The 25,596-nt window shown below is 51.0% G+C and overlaps 2 protein-coding genes across 4 annotated transcripts in view; one reads left to right on the top strand and one right to left on the bottom strand.

Moving 5' to 3' along the window:
- Positions 1-576: 576 nt before the first annotated feature.
- LOC141409079 (uncharacterized) lies at positions 577-24,666 on the bottom strand. Of its 3 annotated transcripts, none has more exons than XM_074023103.1 (2): positions 8,367-24,666; positions 577-7,471 (listed from the first exon to the last, which is right to left on the bottom strand). In XM_074023103.1, exon 1 carries the CDS (start codon positions 24,649-24,651, stop codon positions 23,536-23,538), a length of 1,116 nt encoding a protein of 371 aa, XP_073879204.1. In that variant the 5' UTR covers positions 24,652-24,666; the 3' UTR covers positions 577-7,471; positions 8,367-23,535. The 3 variants fall into 3 exon arrangements, with proteins under 3 accessions (XP_073879204.1, XP_073879202.1, XP_073879203.1); XM_074023101.1 differs by having other exon boundaries at positions 577-12,241; positions 13,406-24,666; XM_074023102.1 differs by having other exon boundaries at positions 577-10,524; positions 13,406-24,666.
- TSHZ3 (teashirt zinc finger homeobox 3) overlaps positions 24,618-25,596 on the top strand; it is a 75,539-nt gene continuing 74,560 nt past the window's right edge. The window contains exon 1 of the mRNA XM_045381073.3: positions 24,618-24,832. Coding sequence (XP_045237008.2) covers positions 24,793-24,832 — 40 coding nt within the window. The 5' untranslated portion in view covers positions 24,618-24,792. The remainder of the gene's footprint in view (positions 24,833-25,596) is intronic.

Raw genomic sequence — 25,596 nt, 5'->3', positions numbered from 1 at the left:
AGACCACTTTGAATTCCCCTGAGGTCCTGCCACTTCTAGGGTTCAAGGGTGATGAGCAATATCTTTTCCCCTAGGACTCAGCATCCCTGGGCTGTAAACTGGGAGTGTCCTGCCTGCTCTCCTCCCTTTTCCCCCAGAACCTGGTAGGGACAGACAGATCCAAGCTGAGCTTTTCAGGGCCTTGCCAGCAGCTGTGACTGTAAAGACCACATCTGAAGTTCAGCTGAGAGCTGGAAGTTTCAGAATCCTCAGCTCAGAAGCTTCATCATATTCCTGTCCCCAAAGACCTCTGCAGAAAGCTGGAGACTTGGAGACTTGCTGTTCCAATCAAGCATTCAAGTCTGAGCTAAGTTATTGGTTAAAACAGACAAGTGGGGTTCCTAGCCAGGAGAAAAGGCATGGGAGAGAAACAGCAAGCTGACACCAACTCCCCATACACCCAGGCTCAGGGGTCATCCCCAGGGAACTTCCGAGGTGTGTGAAGTCACAGGAGAGAAGTTATGAAAGTCTGACCTTTGTCTCATCCCTGCAGCAGTCAAAGCTCTTAGGTATTTAAAGGCTATTTTCTTTCTTCCCTTTCTGGGAATTACCATTATTGATCTCATCTTTGCTTGCTTCAAGCCCTACTTTTGAACCCTTGACTGTAATGTGTCCCCTTCCAGAAGGGTCTTCTCCCCAGTCTACCAGTTTTCCAGATAAAGGGCTTCAATGGGAGAGTCTAATACCCAAGGGCCTGCAGCCTGTGACTTCTGAACTGAAAGTCCAAACCTTACAACTCACCCTTCTTCTGAGCCACCTACTATCATTCCAGAATTGTATGAGTGAATCTTGTCTCCTTGAAACAATTTTAAACTCTCTGACAGCAGAGATTGTGTTAGTCAGGATAAGCTAAGCTGCTGTAATAAATAGACCCTCCATGCAAAGGTTCCATACAGTAGATGTTTATTTCTTGCTTACAAAGCAGTCGTTGGTGTATGTGTATGTCCATGTGGTCATTCAGGGATCCAAGCTCCCTCTGTTTTATGGCTCCACCTCACACTAGTTCCTTGCCATCATCTGCATCCAGCTCATGGAATGGAAAAGAGCATGGGGGAGTGTTCCCAGTAGGTTTTTCATGGGTTAGGCTTGGAGGGAGAACACATCACTTCTGCTCACGTTCCATCTGGTAAACCTTAATTTGAGTGGCCACAGTGAATTGCAAGTGAGCATGAGAGATGTAGTCCTCCTGTGCCCCCAAGAAATGTATGACTTGGGCAGATCAGCTCTTCTATTCCTTGAGTTCCTTTTCCTTCCCTAGAACTCAGCATAGAGAAGGACCTTCAGAGGCTGTTCCTTGAGAACTTGGTGAGGGTTGCACTGAGGTTGGCTGGCACTTTGCCAACCTCATACAGCTGTGCAGACAGAGGAGACTTGAGGGCCCAGGGCTCAGCTCTACCCAGAAACCCCTCATGTTTGCACCCATCAAACCTCCAAGATGAAGCAGAGCCTGCAGCACTGTGGTTGCATCAGAAAACAGATCGAAGGCTGGTCTTCACAGCCACATAAGCCTCATCCTGGCCTCTGCCCACAGAGGTTGCATCTGTGCAGAAATCCATCCCAGAGCGTCAGGCTGTGGGGGCATCAAGCCCCCAATGAGATTCTGCTCTATCAGGAAGCTGATGCATCTGGTGTATCTGTCCCAGAGCAGCTCTGACGGTCCTGCACTAGGCAATGGAGACATTGACCATGGCCTTGAGCAGAGTGGTTTTGGTAGGCGTGGCAGAGACAAAAGCCAGACTAGAGGAGCTTAGGGAAAGAACAGAGCTAAATGAGCTGGAAATTACCTTTTGCAGTTACCTGGAAAAAATAAGACTGAAGACGATTATGCACATCGCAAGTGACACACACAAGCGCATACGCAGCCAGGACTAGGGGTCCTCCTCTTTGAAGCTCCTGATGCCTGCTGGTGCTGTCTTATCTCCCTAGATAGCCTTCCTGTCTTTATCCTCCTCCAGAGAAGCGGCCTGCTCCAGAGTCTGGTGCAGTGATACCAGCAGAGTCTGGTGCAGTGATACCAGCAGAGTCTGGTGCAGTGATACCAGCAGAGTCTGGTGCAGGTGGTGTGCTGTGGAAAGAGCACTGGAGCAAAAACAGATCCCTTGGAGACACCTTATCTTCAAAATTGTTCTAAGCTCTGTACCCCACCACTCTTGCCACCACCTGGCCCAACTCACCACAATATCTTGTCCAGAAAATGAGCACAGCCAACTAACTGGTCTCTCTGATGTTGCCCTTGTCCCTGAGCTAGTTCTACACACAGCAGCCTTCACCATCCTTTAAAACTGTGTAACTTGGGTCAGGCTTGGTGGCTTATGCCTGTAATTCCAGTGCTTTGGGAGGCTGAGGTAGAAGGATCCTTTGAGGCCAGGAGTTCAAGACCAGCCTGGGCAACATAGTGAGATCCCATCTCTACGAAAAATTTAAAAATAAGCCAAGTGTGTGAGTGTGTGCCTACAATCCCAGCTACTCGAGAGGCTGAGGTGAGAGGATCGTTTGAGCCCATGAGTTTGAGGCTGCAGTGAGTTTTGATAGTACCACTGAACTCCAGCCTGGGTGACAGAGCAAGAGCCTATCTCAAAAAAAAAAAAAAAAAAAAAGTAAATCTTACTGTTAAATATTCCCTTGTTAAGGCCCTCCCTTGGCTCTCTATACCCCTCTTTCTCTATCCCTTTTCCCACTTCCATTTCCTCACAATTAATTCTACACATAATCATCCTTTATATTTAGTCATTTGACTTGATTATCGTCTCTTGTACTGGAAAACGGTCTCTAGGAGAGGGTGCTGGTCTTGTTCACTTCTGTGTCCCAGCCATTTACTAGACATGCTAATATTTACCGAAGACACGTGGTTTCTTTAAGCCTCAGTTTCCCCAACTGCCAAAAGGGGACAATGAATTCTGTGTCACACATTATGGGTTTGCAAGGATTAAATAAGAAAATAAGGAAAGATAGACACTGTGGTCTGTGATATGAGCCAGGTAAGGGAGGGTGGTTTTCAACACCACTGCCTGCAGATGCTAACTTTGCAGGATATTTTCACATCATCAAAGTCCACGTCCAAGGTCGAACCATGGCATCTTCACTACAGACAACAGCTATAGTGCTCCTCCCAGCTGAAAACCCTGGGAGTCTATTGAAAATAAATTAGCAATGCCTCATTCTCAATGAGAAAGTCTCGGGGAGATTTATAATTTTATTTTTTCTAAGCGTACAGAATAACATAAATCAAAAGAAGCAATAGTCTACCTTGTGTTTGGACTACTTTGACCCTCTTCAACCTCTGCCAAATTTTATCTCATTTTTGTTTAACTTTATACATCAGAGTGTAATTTGAGAGCTGGTGGAGAAGACAGTGATGTATAGGGTACATCAGGTGCAGCTGAAATTACCCTGTCCCCAGGGACTGGAGGTTGAAGGGAGGGTCCCAGTCCTGTTTCAGGGTAGAAGAGGAATGGTACAGTTTGCCCCTGGAACCCAGACTCTCTCCACATTGCAGCCTCTCATTGATTGATCTGGCCGGGTTCGAGGAGCTTACAAAATTGTGTCCATGCAGGGCTCATGCTTCCAGAGCAGCCACGGGCTCAAAGCATCAGCCACTATGGACAATGTCATTTCTGGAACCAGATAAGGAGTTCTATTAGCATTGATTTTTCCTCTCTTTTAAGTGGATATGTTCCCCAGAAAAGTGTGTTCAGTTGGCAGTGTGTAATCTGCCAGAGAAGGCTGGCTTTGCCATTCTGACTGTGCAGAGCCTGCCTGGCATCCCACAGAGCACTCACTAAGAGTTGCTGCATGAACACAGGAACAAATGAATGAATGAATGCATGCATGAATGAATGAGTCACCCTTTGCTTCCTCATTACTTTTTTCTTTGTTTGTTTTTGAGACAGAGTTTCACTCTTGTTCTCCAGGCTGGAGTGCAGTGGCACGATCTCTGCTCATTGCAACCTCCGCCTCCCAGGTTCAAGTGATTCTCCTGCTTCAGCCTCCCAAGTAGCTGGGATTACAGGCGTGTGCCACCATGCCCGGCTAATTTTGTATTTTTAGTAGAGACGGGTTTTAGCCATGTTGGTGAGGCTGATCTCAAACTCCTGACCTCAGGTGATCCCCCACCCACTTCGGCCTCCCAAAGTGCTGGGATTACAGGCATGGGCCACCGCGCCCGGCCTGTTTCCTCATTACTTTTATGTTCCAGCTGGCTGCAATACTTTTTAGAGATGACAAACAGGAATTGATCAACTGGGCCCCGGACACAGGAACCGGTGAGCTACTGTCTGTCCTAGAAACTCTGTTAATGTCGCTTAGGGACCCTGGATACCAGAAGGAAACTGAGATCCTCTTATCTCACTCTCATCTTTCACGTGAATGTTCCCCAAGACGGCCTGGCCAGGGGCTGGGCCACCTCTGTTAAATGCCTTCAGGGTGGGCCACTCATGCCATGACCCAGTGTTAGCCTCTTTAAAAGTACATTTCCCCTGTAGCACTTACCACATTTAGAAAGTATGTATTTGTGCGATGCTTTGATTAAAGTCTGTCTCCCCCACTAAACCCGAAAAACATTGATAAGTTCTGTAACTAAATTTTACCAGAAAGTTCTGTTTGTCCACCTGTATCCCTAGGGTCAGGCCCAGGGCTTACCATGCCGGAAGTGTGCAATGTCTCTGAATGAATCAGTGCCAGGCACACTGGGATAGAGGGATGCTGTGATTGGCTAAGGTCAAGGCAGGAATGAGGACAACCGGTAAAAATGTCCAGGTACAGAAGTCATGTCACACCTAGCCACCTAGTCCATCCTCAGTCCAGAATGTCAGTAAGTGGGCTCAGGGAGGCACTAAAAGGTGGCTGGATTTCAGGGCTAGGTGAAGATGCCAACAGTGGCAAATATCTCTGGTGGGTTCCTTGCTCTAGACCTACACCGTTCACAGTGGCTATCAGCCACCCATGTGGCCGCTGAACACTGAGAATGAGGCTGGTTTGAATGGAGTTGTGTTGTAAGCATAAAATCTATACATCGGATTTCAAAGGTTACATGGGGAAAAAAATGTAGACTATCTCATTGATAAATTTTATATTGATTACATATAATCACATGTTGAAATGATAATATTTTAGATATAATTGGTTAAATAAAATGTATTTTTATGTTTGTTTTAATATTATTTTTGAGACAACGTCTTACTTTGTCACCCAGGCTGGGGTGTGGTGGTGCAGTCTTGGCTCACTGCAGCCTTAACCCCCCAGGCTCAAGTGATTCTCTCACCTCAGTCTCCCGAGTAACTGGGACTACAGCCACACACCACCCTATTTGGCTAATTTTTGTATTTGTCTGTAGAGATGAGGCTTTGCCATGTCGCTCAGCTTGATCTCAAACTCTTGAGCTCAAGTGATCTGCCCACCTTGGCCTCCCAAAGTGCTGGGATTACAGGCGTGAACCACCGTGCCCGGCTCCAGTAAAAGGTATTATTAAAATTAATTTCAATTGCATCTGCTTTTTGAAATGTGGTTATTATAACATTGAGAATTACATGGCTCACAGTATATTCAAGCGCTGTTCTAGAGGAAGGTCTTTGGAGCAGTTCTTAATTGCAGAAGAGCTTTACATAAACACTCACCACTGAACAGCAATAGTTATCAACCAAGTTGTGTCTATTCTGTGACTGGTCCTTGGCTAGGTACTTCAACCTCTAGTAGCTTTATTTTAGACACATCTTACTGGATAAATAATCTGAAACATGGAAAAATTCTTTATACACAAAGTTTTTAATTATAGCATTATTTAATATTAACGAAACAGGATATAACCTAAACATTTAAACAGTAGAAGAAGGCTGGGCGTGATGGCTCACGCCTGTAATCTCAGCACCGTGGGAGGTCGAAGTGGGCAGATCACCTGAGGTCAGGAGTTCAAGACCAGCCTGGCCAACATGGTGAAACCCTGTCTCTACTAAAAAATGCAAAAATCGGCCCAGCATGGTGGTGCGGGCCTGTAGTCCCAGCTATTCAAGGAGGCTGAGGTGGGAGGACAGCTTGAACTCAGGAGGTGGAGGTTGCAGTGAGCTGAGATTGCGCCACTGTGTTCCAGCCTGGGTGACAAAGCAAGACTCCATCTCAAAAATAAATAAATACATACATACATTCATACCTACAGTAGAATTATAATATGAACTGTGCTAGCATTCATACAAGAGTATTATGCAGCCATCAAAACCTATGTTTGCCAAAGATTTATCATAACATGGCAAAATACTACAACAATGCTCAATCAAAATCTCAAAATTCAAAATCGTATCTGACTCTTACCACACATCCAAGGAGGCAAAGCTCCGAGAAAAGCCACTGGAAGGAGTTCCACCAAGCCGTTCACAGTTGTTTTTGGAGAACAGGATGATAAATGATTTCTCTTTTCTTCTTTCTATTTTTTCAATTAGATTTTCTTTAATAATCATTTGATAACAGAGAATTATACATGTGTTATCTCAAGGAAAAAGGCCCGGCCCCAGGAGTTTGCCTTCATGTTGTCAATGGCAACAGGAGGCGAGGCATGTCAAAGTGGGCACGCTCCTTCCAGGCACACGCGGCAAACCTCAAAGCTTCTGCAGGAGCAGCGCCCATGGCCTGCATCTGCTCATGGAGTCCTTTGCCAAGGGAACGCCCCCTCTCTCCGCCTGACTCCTCCACAGACTCTAAGATCTTTGAGGGCAGTGCTATGGTCTCCTCTCTTCCCATTTCCAGCCCAGGGCCAGCACAGGCTGGGTGCTTTGCAAGACGCACTGCACCTGTGCTAGTTTTCTGCCACTTGCCTCAGAGCTCTCCGTGGGCTGTGCCCTGGGAGGCAGAGCTGGGTGGCAGTTTCACTCGCTCCTGCAGGGGTTTATCCAATGCGGAGCCCTAGCAGGAGAGTGGAGGAAGAGAAGAGAGTGTAGTCTAAGTATGCCATTCCCTGGTCACCTCCCTGTGGGTCTTCTTGGGTCCTTTCTCCTGAAGGTAAAAACTCCTCTAAAAGTGGCTCTTACCACACTCTCCTCCTGGCTTCCAGTAACCCATCCCCTTCAGACGTGGGGAAGTAACAGTTCTGTTCATTTTCTCTTGTGCTTTCCTTCACCGTTCCCTTTCCAAATAGCCTCTTTGGAGAATCCTCCATGAATAATCCTAATCTGAGTGTGTCCTCTCTTTCCCACCGAGCCCCTGATGCACACGGAACTTATCTGAAAACGCAGTGCCTGTCCCCGCTGCAGTGTGTGGAGAAGAGAGGCACAGTGCCCGTTCTAGGAAGGGTGGCATCTCTGAGCCTCGTGACGTCTCCTAATGCGCCCAGCACCAGGTGTGGGAGAGCTAAGTTCCAGGGCAGGAAGACCTGAGTCCAAATACAAGATCTAACCCTTCTAACAGCTGTGAGATCCTTTGTGCATTCCTTCAGCCTCGTCTTCTTCATCTGCAAAATGGAGCAAGAACAACTATATTTTGTGAGTATTGTGAGGATTAAATGAGGTGCGATACCTAAATTTCTTAGTGTGTGGCCTGGCTTGGAGTAAACCCCCCAGCAAACATCAGCTGGCACAATTATTGCTCTGACCCTCTGCGGCTGCCTCATGAATGCAAACGTCCCAAGCCGACCTCCACTCCTGAAGACATGCTGCAGCAGGACCTAAATCCTCCCACTCCCTGTCCTGGGCTGCAGAGATTACAGGGAAGGCCCTCCCCAGGACCACAGACTGCCCTACATCCATTCTGTGTAAGCTCTGCTGTGAGACACAGGGTTATTTACAGAGCAAGACAAGGAAATGACAAACAGTAGGAGATGAGGTGCATTTTGGGAAAATCCCTTGTTTATTTAAATATTGCGCTTATGAAAGACACCAGAAAGAGAAATATGGGCATTTGTGGCAATGATCAAAAAGGGAAAAAACGGAAATACATGATCAAAAACACAGGAAAGGATTACATCTGAAATAAAATTTGGTACCCTTAAAATATCTGTAATTCAACCTCAGAATGAGTGTATCTTTTAAAAGCTCTTTGGAAACACTTCCCCACTCTCTTTGTCTCTTTTCTTTATAAGGCATCTTCTCTTTAACTCCCTTTGGGAAACTTCTTATAAATGAGGATTTGCATCTCCAGGGATTACTCTGGTTAGGAAAGTGTTTTATTAAAAAATATATGTTTGCCACAGAATGCTGAGCGATATAATTAGCTGGTCCCTTCTGTTTTGTTTTAAAAGGCTGTATGGCCAAGTTCTAATTAAACATATTCTCAGGACGTTTGAAATGTGAAGGTGCCTCAGAAATGCGCACTGACATGAAAGAAGCAAAGGCTCTGGGAGTATATACCAGGAAGGAGGATCTCTGGCCACGGTGCACCCGGCAGTACGGCTTCATTTCTGTCTCTGCGTGCACAGCTACTGTGGATAGAGAAGCCGGTCCCATCCCACCTTGGTGGGACGCTGCCTTGTGTTCTGGGAGGCCACGTGCTAAATGAGCTGATCTTGTTCCACCCAGGGCAATCCAGGAAGGCTGAAGGAATGAGTCCTGGGCTGGGATTCTGGGGACCTGGGGATGTAATAGGTTATCATCTCTAAAGTGACAATTGCTAAGGTCCCTGCCAGCTCTGACATTCTGATTGGACACGTGGCTGTTTCCACTGCCTTCGTTCTTGTCACAAAGCATAAGAATGCTCCAAATGATCACGCTGCATTTTACTTTGTGAACTCAGGAATAAAACTGAAGGCTGGAGAATCTCACTGTTGTTCCTACTGAATAATGACTGGCTCAACCACGAGAGGCAGTGCTGTGCCCTCATTTGCAAAAAGAGGATACTTCCCTGTCTCCCTTTTGCAGAAGCAAGTAACCTGGAAATTGAAGTATTCAGTCCCCATTCAGAAGGATGGGTTAGGAGCCCACAGGAGTTTAGAGTTTAGAAATGCCCCCTCTGAATCTTCCCACCTGGGCACGCTGTGAGACACCCTTACTCTTTACAAAGCACTTTCACATTCACTAACGCCTCTTACAGAGCAAGCAGAGCTCTCATTTCATTGCTAGTGGGGATACAAAATACTACACTCACTTTGGAAAACAGTTTAGCACTTTCTTGTAGCATTATACACCCTCTTACCATTGACCTAGCAATCATTCTCCTAGGTATTGAAACTTAAGAGAAATGAAAACTTATGTTGACCCAAAACCTAGAGGTACATGTACATAGTGGCTTTATTTGTAATCACCCTAAACTGGAAACTACCCAGCTGTCCTCCAGCTGATGAATGGATAAACAGACCTAGGTACATCCATGCAAAGGGATACTTCTCAGCACTGCTAAGACACAAACTTACTGATACATCTGACAACATAGATAAATCTCAAACGCATTACACTAGACGAAAGAAGCCAGACTTCAAAGGTAAGATACTCTCTAATTCCACATACGCTACACCCTGGAAAAGGGAAAGCTTTAGGGTAAAGAACAGATCAGAGGTTCAGTGGTTTCTAATGCGGGGGAGCTGGGGTTAAGGGCAGGTGGATAGTTTGACTACAAAAAGGCAGCACAAAGCAGTTTTGGGGGAGTAACAAAACTATTCGAGGCCAGGTGTGGTGGCTCATGCCTATAATCACAGCACTTTGGGAGGCCAAAGCTGGTGGATCACCTGAGGTCAGGAGTTCGAGACCAGCCTGGTCAACATGGCGAAACCCTGCCTCTACTTAAAAAAAAAAAAAAAAAAATTTAGCCAGGTATGGTGGTGGGCACCTGTATATAGTCCCAGCCACTCAGGAGGCTGAGGCAGGGGAATCGCTTGAACCTGGAAGGCGAAGGTTGCAGTGAGCCAAGATCGTGCTATTGCATTCCAGCCTGGGTGACAAGAGCCAAACTCTGTCCAAAAAAAAAAAAAAAGAAAAGAGAAAAAAAACTATTCTAAATCTTTAAAAAAATTTTTTTTTTGAGGTAGGATTTTGCTGTCACCCAGGCTGGTGACAATCACGGCACACTGCAGCCTCAACCTCCCAGGTTCAAGTAGTGATCCTTCTGCCTCAGCCTTCCAAGTAGCTGGGGCTACAGGCACATGCCACGATGCCCAGCAAAATTTTAAAAAGTTTTTTGTAAAGACAGGGTCTCACTATGTTGCTCAGGCTGATCTTGAACTCCTGGGCTCAAGCGATCCTCCAGCCTCAGCCTCCCAACGTGCTGGGATTACAGGTGTAAGCCACCACCACACTTAGCCACTGTTCCAAATCTTGATGGCAGTGGTAGTTATGCGATTTTGTGCATTTGGCAAAACTCAGAAAACTGCATACCAAAAAAATGCATTTTATTATACGCAAATTAAAAAATGAATTAAAAACAAAAAACCCTATAGGCTTGGCAGGAAGCGTGGTGGTTGAGGTTGCCTCCTCCCCATACAGTATTCATTTTGTCCTACTAGGAGTGCTCGGTAAGGCGTCAGGGCATCGCATTCCCTGGAGATGCCTCCTGCTTCATGGACGTGGCCCCTGGAAACTGAAGGGAATGACTTAGATTACATGGGTCAATGAAAAGTTTTCTATTCTTCTCTTCCCTGTTGAATGTGGACAAAGAAGCAATTAGTTCCACTCACCATTTGTGGCCCTCTTGAAATCATAAGATAAACCACCTTGAGGATGACATTATGCCTAAAATGAAGGGAAGAGTAAGAAGGCAGAGAAAACTGACTTCCTGTTAATATAATGGAGCTATAATCTACCTCTTGCCAATTTCCTGAAGCCAGTGTGAGCAGGGGTTCGTATTTCTCACAGATTGAAGCATACTAGGAAATATAGTGAGAGATCTCACTGGAACATTTCTGATCTGATCCACTGTCCCAAAACAATCTGAAACAAACTGGGCAACAGAGAACTTGGGTGAAAGAATGTGAAACACGTACGCAACAGATAATGGCAGGACTTGAACAGACATCTCACAAATAAGGCATTCCCGATCACCACGCAGATATAAAAAGGTGCTCAAACTCATTAGTAATCATGGAAATGCAAATTAAACACAGTGAGACAGCAACCACAGCCGCTAGATTAGGAAACATTGCAAATACGAAAAAACATTGCTAACAATATCATAGGCTGGCAACGATGTAGAACAATGGGAACTTTAAAAACTGCTTGTGGGAGTGAAAATTGACACAATCATCTTGGAAAACAGTTAGAGCTGCAGATATGCAAACTCTGACCAAGCAATCCCACCCCTAACTATATATAAATAGAGATATTCCCCATGTGAGTTACGGCATAGGAACAAGCATGTTCACAGCGGCATTCTTCATGATATCCACACAATTGGGGGGAAAAATCCTCATGTTTGCATAAAACTAATGTTTTCATAGTCTACAACTTCGATCATGAACGAGCTACACAAATCCACATGGTTAATTCTGGAAAACAATGCTGAGTCAAAGAAACAAGACACAAAATAATTCATACAATATTTCATTTATGAACATGACCAGGGATACACACTTAAATATTAAAACGACAAAGTAAAGCAAGGAAATGATCATTACAAAAATTAAAAATAGAGGGAGCCTCCAGGAGAGGGGACTGCAATTGGGAGGTGTCGGGGGAGGTTTCCGGTGACGGAGTGTTGTGTATGCAGGTATTATTTAAACCATACCCATATGATTCACACATTCTTTGACCTTTTGATGTATCTCACACACAGAAATGTAGGAAGACAAAAATCAGATCGCAGGCAAATTCAGAAAACCAGTCTGAAGCCAGGAATGTGCAATGAATGACCTTAGATCGTGCATTCTAGAGGATCTGGCCCCAAAGAGAGACAATCTGGATGGCTCTACAGAGTGGTCACAAGCTTTGCTTCGCTTCATTACCATTTAGTCCAGCCAAAGACCTTTTAAAGGCGTTTGCTTTTAAGTAAAACTTCTCTCCTTTTGAAAGTACCAATTTTTGGCCAGGCGCCCTGGCTTAACCCTGTAATCCCAGAACTTTGGGAAGCCGAGGCAGGTGGATCACTTGAGGTTAGGAGTTCGAGACCATCCTGGCCAACCTGGTGAAATCCTGTCTCTACTAAAAATACAAAAATTAGCTGGGCATAGTGGTGCATGCCTGTAATCCCAGGTACTCGGGAAGCTGAGGCAGAAGAATCGCTTGAATCCAGGAGGCGGAGGTTGCAGTGAGCCGACATCGTGCCACTGCACTTCAGCCTGGGCAGCAGAGTGAGTCTCTGTCTTTAAAAAAAAAAAAAAAAAAAAAAAAAGGACCAATTTTCTCTTTTAAGTTTAATAAGAGTGTTAATCTTATAGAGTTGCCTTACTGATTTTTTTACACAGTTTAGAACAGATTTGTTCTCTACATGAGTCTGTAGAGACTTAAGGTAAGCTACTCTATCCAACCGTTCCTTATTTGCCTGGAGAGCCTTTATCTTAAAAACTCGATCATCAGAGCAAGAAATATAGGAGACCACAATGCAATGCCTCTTGAATAGGAAAAGTATTAACACATCTTCTGGGGTCCAGGCATACACTTCATGCAGTTTCCTTGTAGAAAATACCTTCCTGCTCTTCTTTGAGCCTATTAACTCTACTCTTACTTTAAATATAAATCTAACATGCTCAGCCATCTGTTTCCAAGAATACATCAGCTAAGAAAGGTAAAAGTGAAGAAGAAGGACTGCTCTAGCCAGTGACAGTTAAAAAGCTCACACTGTGAAAGAAGAGAGAGGAAAAAAAAACCTCTCAATTCTCTTAAGCTTCTGGGGCATTCATTGTAGAGACAGCAATGAAATATTGAATTAGAAATTGACCAAATCCTTTCTGTAAGAAATCAGGAATAAGTATAGTGCACAATAAATAATTGCCATCAAATATTTAGCAAAATGTATTCAAAAGAGTAAGTTTAATATCTATTTTCCTGCAAAGGATAAGTAACTCTGTGAGAAGGCTAGAAATGCCCATTGAATCCAAGTCCCAATGAGTATATGTGCATGCATAGATACAAATATGTACATATATATGCACAAGTACATGTACATGTACATGTACACAGACATATATGGGAAAATATTCATTTATTGTGTGTGTGTAGGGGGAGTGGGGGTTGGATCCCATTAAATAATTCTGGATTTGGTTGGAATTCACCCTGATAGCTGAACAATTATGGAACAACTGCATCCTCAGCACAAAATGACCTTTTTATCAAGTTACAAAACATTAAGGGTTAAAGGATATTTGAAACGAAGTTAATACTTTTAAAACATTGGGAGAATGGCCATCTTTTCAGAGATCTGACCAAAAATGTGAAGGAAGCATTGGACGGCCTTTCTGGCTATTATTTGTGGGCGGGTGTCACATGTTTGCACTGCCTGCTCCTGCTGAAACCATGAATGAACCTACCTCCTTAGGAAATGAGACGAGACGAGCCTGTGCTCTGCACGGCACAGGAGCCCACGAGAGGACTCCTTAGCAGGCTGGTTCCTAATTGCAATTTTGAAGTCACATTTCTTCCTCTCAAAAGTAGCGATGGCAAAGAGAGCAAATCAATGAGACTGTCAGATTTTCCCGCCTTCTACTTTCCATCTGACCTGGATGGTGCAAATTCCAGTCGCTACTAACAGGGAAAATAGAAATATCAGTCACCAGACCCCTTCCTCTAATGAGCTCACAGAAAGGCCCGGAAGAACCTGCCTTATCAGCCCTGCCAATGCCCACTCTTCCCAGAAAGTCAGGTGGACTGCGTGCTGCCTTCAGCCATTCTCTCCTGTCTTTCTTTTTCACCACATTCCAAGCACCTGCTTGTAATCTCAGGTGCATCCAGGCTCAGCCCAAGTATAAACCTTTATTTTCAGGGTGGTCTGGCCCTGTGGCCACCCTGCACACCAACTTAAGCGGGTACCATTTATTGGACAACTACCGTTCTTCACCAAGCTCTCTGCCAAGGCGCGGACACACATAATCCCAGATGAGCCTCACAAGTGCCCTGGGAAGTAGACTCTATTGTGACTTGCCCACGGGCACACGGCTAGTGACACAATGTCTCTGGTCTGACTCTGAAAGCTTCCAGAATATAGCTCCAAAAAACCATGGGTTCAAGGGGGCATCTCTATTTTTTTATTTTTTATTTTTTGAGACAGGGTGTCACTCTGTTGCCCAGACTGGAGTGCAGTGGTGTGATCTCAGCTCACTACAGCCTCAACCTCCCAGGCTCAAGCGATCCTCCTGCCTCAGCCTCCCAAGTTGCTGGGATTACAGGTGCATGCCACCATGCCCAGCTAATTTTTGTACTTTTTGTGGAGACAGGGTTTTGTCATGTCGCCCAGGCTGGTCTCAAACTCCTGGACTCAAGTGATTCGCCTGCCTCAGCCTCCCAAAGTGCTGGGATTACAGGCATAAGCCGCCACAGGGCCTGGCCAAGGCATCTCCAATTTTGATGGAAGGTTTCCATGCTGAATTCCTACTTGGTGTTTAAGATGGAGAAAGCTGTCCTGTTTTAGAGATGGAGACGAGGTTCAAAGAGAGAGAGCAACCTGCTCAGGCTCTCTGGGTTACTTATGGGCCACAGGCTCAGGCCTCCCATCACCACAGTTGGAGCTTGCATTCCCCTGCAAGGTACTGCTTGCTGCACACACATCCGTCTGTGGGACACACCAACTGTAGGTGTGATCCTTACAGTTACTCACTGATACCTATCTCCTCAGATAAACTGACTAGCTTCACTCTCTTGGTACTTCACCTGTCGTTTACTTCCTCATTCATCGTGCACAGTTCAGCTGAGATAGGACTGGGTGCAGGGCTGGATGACAGCCAGCCCTCTACTCCTTTCCTGCTTTCACTGCCTACCTTCTTGTCCCTATATGGGCTCTAGATACAGCATCCTCAAGGTGGAGAAAGACAGAGAGAGAGAGAAAGAGAGAGGCTTGCATTTCTGCACATTCTAGACAGGAGTGACTCTTTAATGAATTTCACCGTTGGAGGAAAACTCTCGTCCATTTTCAAGTCGCAAGTGAGGCCTGATGATGGGGAGGAGAAAGGAGGGCTCCTGGGCTTCCAAGACAGGTTTCCCTGCCCTGTCGTATAAGTTGACTCAGCCATCTAGGAAGAGGCCTACTCGTTCCTTAGGCCTCCTCCTGATGGGAACCCCATCCCAGGTCCTAAAACCAGCCAGGATGGAAGATTCTCTTAGAAACTAGAGAAGCCCCTTTTGTACCTTTGTCATCAGTTGTTTACCCCATGCATTCCCATCAAGCCTGGGGCCAGACCCTCTTGTCTTCAGCCAACACACTCCTCAAAATTCCAAATGATACAAAAGCCTTCTCAGGAATGAACACCTTTTGGGCGACACACTTTGAAACTATTGATAATATCTATAAGGTGATTGAGAGTCAAAATTCACTCTCTCCCAAATGTGTGTTCAGCACCTACTTTTTCTGCTGTGTGTATTTACACACGGTTAGTGAGCCAGCCTGGGCCAGGCTCTGAGTGGGCCTATCCCCAGGTTCTCCTTGGTGAATGGGCAGGGGGAGGCTGGCTGCAGACGAATGACTTGCTTTGACTGTGTCTGGGGAAGAGGTGCCAAGAGGGCTGCTGACTGGAGTGTAGACCATCTCCTGCGGACCCTTTTGGCCGGCAACAGGGATGGGGATTGAGTATTCCCAGAGACAGCTAGCTGGGAACCAACTCTAAGCCCTGCTGAGACAGAGAAAGAACAAGGTGTTCAACATCCCACAGCAGAGTAAAGAAAGGCAACTGCGCTTCTAAAAATTCTGCTTTAAAGGCAAGTCCGTGGGGTGCTCCGGTAGGTTCTAACAGGCACAGCCTAGGGAGCTGGCGTGGGAATACGGGGTGGGGGAAGGGAAGAGATGATCAGCGGGCAAGAGACATCCACTGTTCCTTGGCTCCCATGCGAAAGTCCCCGTTGAGTTAGGACCTCCAGGAAGAGCTGGGCCAGGTTCTGGTGGAATCAGAAGTGGCCTCATGATCAAGCCAATCTCCCCTATGTGAATCTGCCCTGTCTTCCTGGCTGAGCACCTAACCCCGGCCAGCGCCTTATGCCTTATGTATATCCCTTTTTGCCCACTCACTGGAGCTGCCTTGAGGCCTGGGTGCTTCCTCCAGAAAGCATTTTCCCAGGGGAGAAGTTCTGCCCGCTGAGGCCAGCCTCCAGGCACTGCCTGCCCCTGCCTAGGCTCCCACAGCTTAGCCAAGGTTTGGGGCTCCAGGCAGGGTGCCCTCCGGAGCGCCCTGGCCTGTGAGGGTGCAGGGTCGTTGGCTCAGGGCAAGATGGAAAATTTGATGTATCAGCTCCATCATTTCATTATCAGAGGGCCTTTGGGAAAGTTGGCCATGTGGTCTGCGGTGGGCAAGAATCTTATATTGAAGCTAAGTCAACAAGAGCAAATACACGATTTTAACTTAAGTGCAGGGTTTGTTAGGGGAACCTAGAGAAGGTGGTTGGGGGAAGGAGGCTGGAGACTTTCTGAAACCCCTCCTTGGGGTCACCATCCACTTCTGCAATCCATTAACTTTTAAGGTGAAGAGGCTTGCGGAGACCCTGCTGTACAGCCTAGTCCACTACCCAGCCGGAAAGACTCCTGGGGCCTCGAAGCACCACCCGGGGCCCACCATCACCCCTCCCAAAGCCCCTTGCATCCCAAACCCCCAACCTCATGTCGCCTTTTGGGTCAGAGCGCTCGCCCGCGCTGTCCCGCCTCCAGAGGGCGCTGACGGAGAGGTGGTAGCGCCCGCTCCCGCCGCCGCGCCAAGGGGCAGCCCCAGGGACTCCACCCCTACCCCGCCACCCGGCCTAATTTGAATATTTCATTGGCTGCCGCCAGTCTGGTCAATTTATCATGCAAATGCGGGTGCCCTGCGCGCCAGAGAGGAGCCATCGCCCGCGCAGGAGAGCGGCGCCCGATTGGTGGCCGAGACAGCGGCATTTGTAATATTTTTCTTTGGGCATTAGAGTCATTTACCAATGCCATCCCCGCAACTCCAGGCACTGAATCACAAGCCACTTAAAGGGTTTTATTGGCAGCTTGGAAACTTCTTAACATGTTCTTTTATTTCAAGCCAAGTGTCAACCTACTTCTGACCTCCTTCCCCTCCACCACCTAAAAAAGCTGCAAAAAACTCCGAACTACTTTGTGCACTCACCATTTGCACGCGGTAACAGCCTCCGCCTTGCCACAGGGAGAAGGACTGGACCTGTTTGGGGCTAGCACTTGGTAGACCTTAAATAAATAACCTTTGAGAAGTCTTATAAAGGTGGAGGAGGGACTGCTGGAAGAGACAAGCCACAAAAAGAAAACAGAAAAAGAAAGGAAGAGATGGGGAAAAGAGAAGAGGCGGCAGAAAAGGGAGAAGGCAGAATTTAGGACTGCTCTGCAAAGGGGAAAATCTTGGTGTTATCAAAGCCCTGGAGATCAGAGACTACCTGCATGCCATATTATCTAACGCTTCGGGCCACCATGTCCCCAGTCACCCTGACCCTCCTATTGTCAAACTACAGGTGATATCCATCAAATTTCAAGAAACAAAAACGTGAAAGAATGAGGCCCCCAGCGTGTTGTCCCTCTCTTTTGTACCTGTCCTGCTGAAACTTAGGCTCCGTCTTCCCCGTTTGCAGATTGTAAATTTAGGGACACACACAAAACCCTAACGTTGAAGACAGATGAGAAAAGCAGTGTAGGAAAGAAGAACTGGGAAACGAGATTCTTCCTGGTCTTGCCAATTCCCTGGCTAGTTAACGAGGTCACCAGCCTCAGAAAGATGGGCTGTCTGGTCGGCTAAGACCTGGTGGTTTGATTTCTGGGACCTCCACCTCCTTCAGGATTCCAGCATTCAAAGAGCCGGGGTTCAGAGCCGTATCAGGTTGCCCACACAATGATTCAGATACCTGCAGTGTGGGGCAGCTGGCGCAACCACACCGGAAGAGTTGGGCACCCCTGAGCTACAACTAGCAAATAGCTGCTTGCTCCCGGCCAGGGGTGAGCCCCTAGGGCAGCTGCAGCTATCTCTAGTGTAGGGTTTTTTTTTCTCCCCCTTATTTTTAGCTCTGCTTAAATGGTTTCCAAAAATCCATTTCACCCAAAGTGGGGTGGGGGTGGGGGTAAACCACGCCACGCTGCAGCAAGGAATTCGTGAAATTCCCAGCGCAACCCAAGTCGACGCGTGGGATTTGATAAAAGGGCATTTCGCCTGGAGTTAAGCGCTCCAAACTGAGTTTAATGTGCATCTGTCCTCCTTAGACTGAAATACAAAGACGTTTTATTTTCTTTATTTAATCTTCGCTCTCCTAAAAAAAAGTTTTTGAAAGTTCCATAGATGATTGAACGAAAGAGAATGAAGGAAGAAAGGGGTATCTGAAGATGCGAGACTCAGAGCACTGGAAAGCGTGGGGAGAGGGGAGGGAGTAGAAAATCGCCATCTCCTGTCTTGGGAAACCCAAGAAAGTAGCCGCTATGACTCACACGATCAGAGGGTGGGTTTCTAGGCAGACCTGGTTTCCCTCTCCCCACTCCCCTGTGATAACCGTATTGCTTCCTTCCCTCCCTCTTTTAGGTGTATTGTTAAGTGGGATTTTTTGGTTTTTTTGTTTTTCTAAAGGTGTTTATAACTGCCTGGAAATCCTGAATCGGAAAAAAAGAAGCACTGGAGAGGGGGACCTGCAGGCTGTGGCTTCCTGGGGGACTAGACCAGGTCAGCTTCCACCCCAAGTTCTCCCGAATCTAGTTGTGCCCAGGAGTTAAGGGCGGGCCAGACAGGAGCACCAGCTTCCACCCTGTTCTGTCCTGGTCCTGGCCCCGCACACTCAGGCATCAAGCCTGCCAGGGAAGAAGATTGAAGGCCCGTTTGCCTTTCAGCTGGGCGGTCAGTCAGGCGGTCCTCGTGGAAAAAGGCTGCGGCATTCGGTGGACACAGTCTGCAAAGTTGAGTCACATCTCTGTGCCCCAAGCCACAAAAAATTTACGAAGTAGCAAGCTATGCCTGGTTGGAGGAGGACTGGGAGTGTGTACTCTGGTGTGACGATGCGTGTGTGTGCGCCTGTTTTGGGAGTCGGAGAGGCACTTCACCTCCCCCAAACCAATTCTTGACCTTGGGCCAAGAAAAGCCCCCTACTTTTCTCCAAAGATTGTACTCCCACCCCCAGCTCCCATCCAGGCGCGCCTGACTCAGCTCTCCCGAGGCCCCACAGAAGTGGTATTAATATACTCTTCGAATTTTTGAAGGTTTATTTCACGTCAAAACTGTAAAAGTTCTTGGGAGAATTTACAGACAAAACATCTGGTTCGTTAAAACAAAGCTACCGGAAAAAGAGAAACAAACTTTGCCGCTGCGTAAATGCACTTTTAGCAAACAATTTACCACCTGGCGAAGGCCAGGGTCCCTATCCTTCCTGCTTGGGCAGGGGCCGAGATTCCAGGGCCCAATTTCTGGTTGAGGTGTGCAGGTGGCAAGCTTCCCTGAACCCAGGGCACCTCCTCGACACTGTCTAGCCCAGAATGTGGTGTGGGGAGGCGTGAGGAAAGTGAAAAATCCATATGCCAGCGTTCCAGGTGAGTGCAGGCAGGAGGGCACCCACCTGGTGCCCTCCCTCCCAGGTGCTGCCCAGTCCTGGGCTCCCTAAAAGCCTACACCATGGGCAAATACCCTCACACTTTGAAAGGGGGTACAGGCTCCCAGAGGGTACTACTCAGCGTGCCCAGTCCCTCCAGGTGGCCCAAGGTTCCCTCCAAGAACCGCTCTCCAAGGTCAAGGTTTAGGCCCTGGATGCCTGGGACGGGAGCCTGCCCTAGCTCCTCACCTTGTAACAGTAGCTTTGAGGACACCTTTCCCTGAAGTCTTTTCCCTCAGTGGCCACTCTAGATAAGGACAGGACTTGGCCTTCTTTGGGTCCAGCTGTCACCTATTGCCCTCAATCGCCACCTCAAACACAACCTCGGCTGCCTCCCGGCGGTGGCCTGGCTACTCCTTTCTGGCACTGACTTTGTGACTCTGTGTGGCGTGTTGCGAGCGAAGTGCCCGTCCCCACAGCACACACCTGTTCCTAGCCACGCCTGCATATGACTTCCTCTCTCTCTTTTAAAAACTTATCCAGGCGGGGCTCCCGGTATCATGAATGATCATGAATGATCCTGGGGCGGGGCACAGGTAGCCCTGGGGACAGGTGGCCCGATTTCCTTGAGTTCAAAAAGCCGGAGGCAGATTTCTAACCCCTGACCTGAAGAAGCTTCATTTGGGAGCTTTTCCACAGATTTTCTACTGATTACATAGCACCGCTATGGAGGAGGAGCCGGATTCCACTGGGCCTGAGGTGCAGTCCTGGGGGTCAGCCCTGCCTTCATGGCCCTGGGTGATGTTTGGGGATCACAAGGTTACCACCCAGCTGTTGGGTGAGCCACCTGGCTGCCATGCAAGTGCCAGTTTCTCCTATGGACATTTGCACCTCGGTGTTTCAGTGAGTCGTCCCACCGCCTTTGCTCATTTTTCCTCCTCCTATTTTTAGGGTTTTTTTTTTTTTTAAATGTTCCCGGAAACGCGGCACCTCCCAAAGGTGGGGACATCTCACTGGCCTAGGGGCTTACTTTTCAGAGTGACTCAGCGCGGGTAGAAGTTACCAGGGGCTTGCAGGGCCAGAGCCTGTTGTTTTTCAAAGACAATCTGCAACTCTGAAGAGTGGTGAAAAGATTTCTACACAGTGTACATTCTACAGAATTCTAGCTTCTCCGCGGGTGCAGACTTTTCCGCCCTCTAGTCTAGCGTGAAAACAGTTCGACCACTGGATGTGGGCGGCGAAGCCCGCACCCTAGAGCGCGGTGTCTACCTGCAGGAGGGAGCTGCAGCCCACGCCGCCGCGGCCACTTCTGGCCTCCTCGGGAACCGAACCGAGAATACCTCAGTGCTCGCCTAGAAGCGGCTCCTTTTCCCCTTCTTACTCGCGAATGGCGAAACGAATAGGTGCGCGGGATTTTACCCGTTTGTGTAGTGGACTCTGAGGGGGCACCAGGTACCGAGACAGAAATCTTTGCGGTAAGAATAAAGTCAGGTAAAATGCCTGGTACAGCCGCCCTGCAGATGTCCCAAGAGTAGGTCCACCGTACACTCTTCCCATTAAGTTCTTAGGGGGAGGACAGGGATGGCCCTTTGGTCAGGCTGGATTGATCAGGGAGGTATGTGCATATGTTTGCCCTCTGGACATTTGGGGAGGGGTTATGAGGGAGTTGAAGGCAAGAGGCAAAATCAGGTAGAACAACCAACCACAGCCGAGAGCGGCACTCTGGGGGAATGGGCGCAGGGAACTCCGCGCAAAGATCCGGCTTCCCAAACCTACGGTCCTGCCCTTTCTCCCTCTGTAAATAACATGTGAATTACAGACGTACTGCCACCCAGACACTACTTCTCCCTAAATCTGGTCCTTAGTTCTCACTGGGATCAACGTTTCCCTCCGCTCTCCAGCTCCTCTCCATCAGGCCATGTCACGCAGCAGCCAGGCGGGGCCAAAAAGTTTTAGCGCGAGACCTCCTGGCTAAAACCTGCCCAGCCACCTCGACAACACTTCCTAGGGCCAGGTGAAGGGGGTTTAAGCCCTTGCATCCAGGTAGCTTCCGGATCTGCAGTGTGCTTGGTGCGGATTTGGGAAGTCTCCCTTCCTTCTCTCCTAGCCACACCCAGCCCACAGAAGGGCAGAGAAAACCTGGTGGAAAATAATGACTCGGGCGACACTACCCCTCTTCCTTCAATTCCATCCCTAGAATGGCCTGCAAAACTATTCATGTTCGGGGGTCCAAATATTAAGTGGGGGTGGGTACACGTGGCTAAAAGAACACAGATTAGGGATTCAGGCTGTGCCAAGCCAGGCCGGGGGCCTTTTTGCGTGTCCCGGCATGGCAGTATGGTTGCGGCGTGCACTCCGCATAGCCCGTGTTGTGCGTGGCGGGCTGTCGCTGCAATGTGCAGCCCATTGACACTGATGGATGCGCCAATGGTTGGACGGACAGATGTTAGGGCGGATCGCACAGCGCTCGGCGCCTGAGCAGGGGAGGGCCAGGCAGCGACCAAGCGGCGGCAGCCGGCTACGCGGAGACCCGAGTTCAGGCCGCGGCCCGCAGGGGGAGGGGGCCGAGGGAACAGAGGTTTGCAAGAACAGCGAGGGGATGGAAAGGAGGAGAAAAGCGCGACCAGGGAGAACTCCACGCTTCCGTGCGCGGCGCCCCGCGCTGTGCACACGCCGCACCGGGCGCGCCTAAGTGGGCGCTTCGAAGGTGAGCTGGGAGCCGGCGGGAGCTGACCCCGTGCAGCGCAACCCGCCTCCAGGCGACAGGAGCTCAGCGCAGCCACCAGAATGGTGAGGCCGCCGGCGGTGTCTACCAACTCACCGTTTCCTCGCTTGCAAGAAGCGTTTCACGCTCCACGGCCGCGTCTCCCGGGCCTGGAGGAGTAGCGGTTCTGGCCTCTGCGGCCGCGGGCACCCAACGCGCACTGCGCCTCAGCCCCCGAGTCCGCCAGCCCCAGAGTCCCGCAGCTGCCTGCCTCGGACTCCCCGCCCCGCCTGGGGTCCGCACCCCACAACTCCGAGCGCTCCTGCGCGCGGGAAGGCGCTGGAAGCGGCTTTATAGCCGGGGAGGCCAGCGGCGGCGCATCTGCATCCTGGGAGACGTCTGGACCCAGCCCAAGCCCGCAGGCTGGGCGAGCGGAGACTTTTGATCTTACCGTGTGGGTGAGATCACTGTCTCCCGGTCTAAAAGAAAAGAAAGCATGCTGTGAACTTTTAAAACAAACTTGCAGAACAGTCGCAGAAAAAACATAAAAAGGACACAGGTCAGAAAAAGAGGGAGAAAGAGACTAAAAAAAGAAAAAGATAAGGGGGGAAAAAAAGGAAGAAAGGAGAGGAGGAAGAAGTCTGGGGTCTGCTGCTCCGGGAGCGCTCAGGCAGCCGGTGCCGGAGCGCGGGGCGCCGGCCCTCGCCGGGACTGTCGGCCTCGGGGCTAACGAGAGGGCCAGAGCCCCAGCCGGCGCGGCCGGGTGCAGGGCCGCCTCTGGGACAGTGGGCCCGGAGGCCGCCCCCGCGCTCCAGCGGCCGCCGCCCGGCAGCGCCCGGAGCCGGCCCCGCCGCGGCCGCCCCATTCCCGGCCTGAGAGCTGGCCCAGGGAGACACAATCGAGCCCGCAGCGCATCGATGCGCCGCCGCCCGCGCCGCTCCGGCTCCGGCTCCCGCTCCGCCGCCGCCGCCCGGGGGTCGCCCGCATGAGCTCAGGCCCACCCGCGCCCTCGCCGCCGCCCGTAAGTGAGCCCGCGTAGCCCTACCGCCCACGCCGCCCGGCCAGCTCCTCCTCCCCGCGGACCGCCGGCCGGGCCCTCCCGGAGCCTCAGCGACCCCGATCACCAATCAATAATCAATCCCTCTAGTCCAGCAGCGCCGGCAGGCCGGGCGCGGGACAGGGCGCGGCGGCCCCCCCGGCTCTCGGGGGTGAGCCCCGGGGGGGGATGGGCAGGGGAGCCCGATTTCCTTCTCCCGCCCCCGTCCCGCCCTAGGATCGGCCCGCGCCGTGGATGGGGGGCGCGGCTCGGCTCCCAGGGGGCGAGGGGCTGAGTGGAGAGACCCTGATCATCCCAAAGTCAGGAGAGGAAACTTGAAGGAACCCCCTCCCACATCGACCCCCGGGACGGGCCCAGGAAAGTTTGTCCGGGGAAAAAAAATTGGGGGAAGTGGCAGCGGCGGGTCCTGGGGGAGGAGCTGGGTGGCGCGGGGTCTGAAGGCTGCCGCCACCCGCCCCGGCCCGCGCCCGCCTCCTCCCTGGAGGGGGCCCGCCTGTGGGCTCTGGCATCCCCGGGGGGCGCCAGCCCCGGCCAGCGCTGGGGGCTCCGCAGTCCGCGGGTGGAGAGGAGTGCGGGCCGGGCGGGGCAACTGGGGGGTGGCCGGGGACGAACGCTGGGTGGGAATAGGGGTGGGGGGTAACGGGCGCCCCGGGACGGGCTCGGCGGGGCTGGCGCCGCGCCCCTGCGTGTGCGCACGGGGCGGAGGCGGAGGGGCGGCACCCCTTTTGCTGGCGGGGCGGGGGTCCCAGGCGGGCCTGGGGCCGGGGGGTGGGGGCGCGGCGCCCCCGCGAGCGGGCGAGTGACACGATCATCTCCTTTTCCTTTAAGCTTGCCTGTTGCCGACGCCGCCGCTCCAGCCGCGCCGCGGGCAGAAGACTGGACCGCCGAGCCCCAGGCCGCGGCGGCGGCTGCGCGTCCCCCCGGATGCCGTGACCCCCGGCCTGGGGGCGGGGGCCGGGGCAGTACCGGCCCGGGCCGCTCCCGCGCTCCTCCTCCCACCCCTCTGCCCGCCCTCTCCCCCTCTCCCCGCCCCCCAGCCCCGAACCCCGCGCACCTCGTCTGGGGACGGGGCGGGGGGGGGCAGGGCCGCCGCTCCTCCCCGCCCCCTCCTCCTCCGGCCTCTGGAGCGATTTGTCAAACTTCCCATTCCGCCGGCAGCGCGGTCCTCCTCCTCCTCCTCCACCTCCTCCTCCTCTGCCTCCTCCTCCCCCCCGCGCTCCTCCCTCCCCGAGCCTCCCTCGCCCGCCCTCCTTCTTCCCTCCGCACGTTCGGGGTTCGCGGCGGAGCGCGGCGCGGGGGGGACGCGGAGAGCCTGGGCGCAGCAGCATCCTGCGGGCGGCCGCTCTCCGGGGGGGAGGCTGAGAGCAGGCCCGCCTCGCCCCCCCGCGGGCCCGCCGCCCCTCCCTCCCTGTCCTCAGCCCGGCAGCGGCGGCGGCGGCGGCGGCAGTGGCAGTCGCCGGAGAAGCATCATGCCGAGGAGGAAGCAGCAGGCGCCCCGGCGCGCAGCAGGTACGAGCCGCTTCCCCTTCCTTCTGCTCTCCTCCTCTTCCTCCGCTCGCCCCGCGCCTCCAGCGGGCGCGACCCCGCTCCTCGCCCCGCTCCTCTGCCCGCGCTGAGTAACTCCGGGTGCAGCTCTCCTGTTTGGGTGCGTGCGCCCGCCTCGGGTACCGGGCGCCCCCCGGACGCCCCGCCGCGCTCTGCCCTCTTCCCTCTCGCACCCACTTGGGGAGCCGCTTGCTGGGCGCGCTGAGCCGCGCCAGGTCCCTGCCTCCTGAGCTCTCCGGCTCCAGAGGGGATGGGAAGCAACCCCGGTCTGGCTTTTTCTGTGGGGGGCGGGCGGGGTCACCTGAGTTCCCCGGGACACCTTCCGCGTCCTGCGGGCGGCCGACCGGCGGGAGACTGCCCGGTGTCCGCCGAGCCAGGGAGCGCGAGCGAGTGAACGAGCCAGTCCCCTTGGCCACCTTAGTGCTAATCCGATTGATTCCTCATTTCTTGGGCCCAAACTGGGCACAGCGGTGGAAACCGGAGCGCACAGGGTCTGGGTATTGTCAGATGACTGTCAAGTCCATGTTAGATGCTGGCGTTTCCTTCTCCCCTGTTTGTGTTTCCTTGCCCCCACCCCCTCCTTGTACTGCTGCTCCCACCCTCATCTCCGCATAGCACTTAGTTCTGGGACGTGTGTGAGTACTTTTTTGTTCCTCCTTTTTTTTTTTTTTTTTTTTTCTTTCTTCAACCGGGAGTGTCAACTCCTGTTAAGACTGAGCCGATTTTTT

This window comes from Macaca fascicularis, chromosome 19 (assembly GCF_037993035.2).
Source record: "Macaca fascicularis isolate 582-1 chromosome 19, T2T-MFA8v1.1".
NCBI classification, from domain to species: domain Eukaryota; kingdom Metazoa; phylum Chordata; class Mammalia; order Primates; family Cercopithecidae; genus Macaca; species Macaca fascicularis.
Note: the sequence above shows the minus strand (reverse complement) of the source record. Positions and strands in the feature narration are given on the sequence as shown.

Excerpts from the sequence above, each read along its gene's own strand:
- LOC141409079 (XM_074023103.1), bottom strand. The coding sequence starts at position 24,651 with ATGCTGCTGCGCCCAGGCTCTCCGCGTCCCCCCCGCGCCGCGCTCCGC.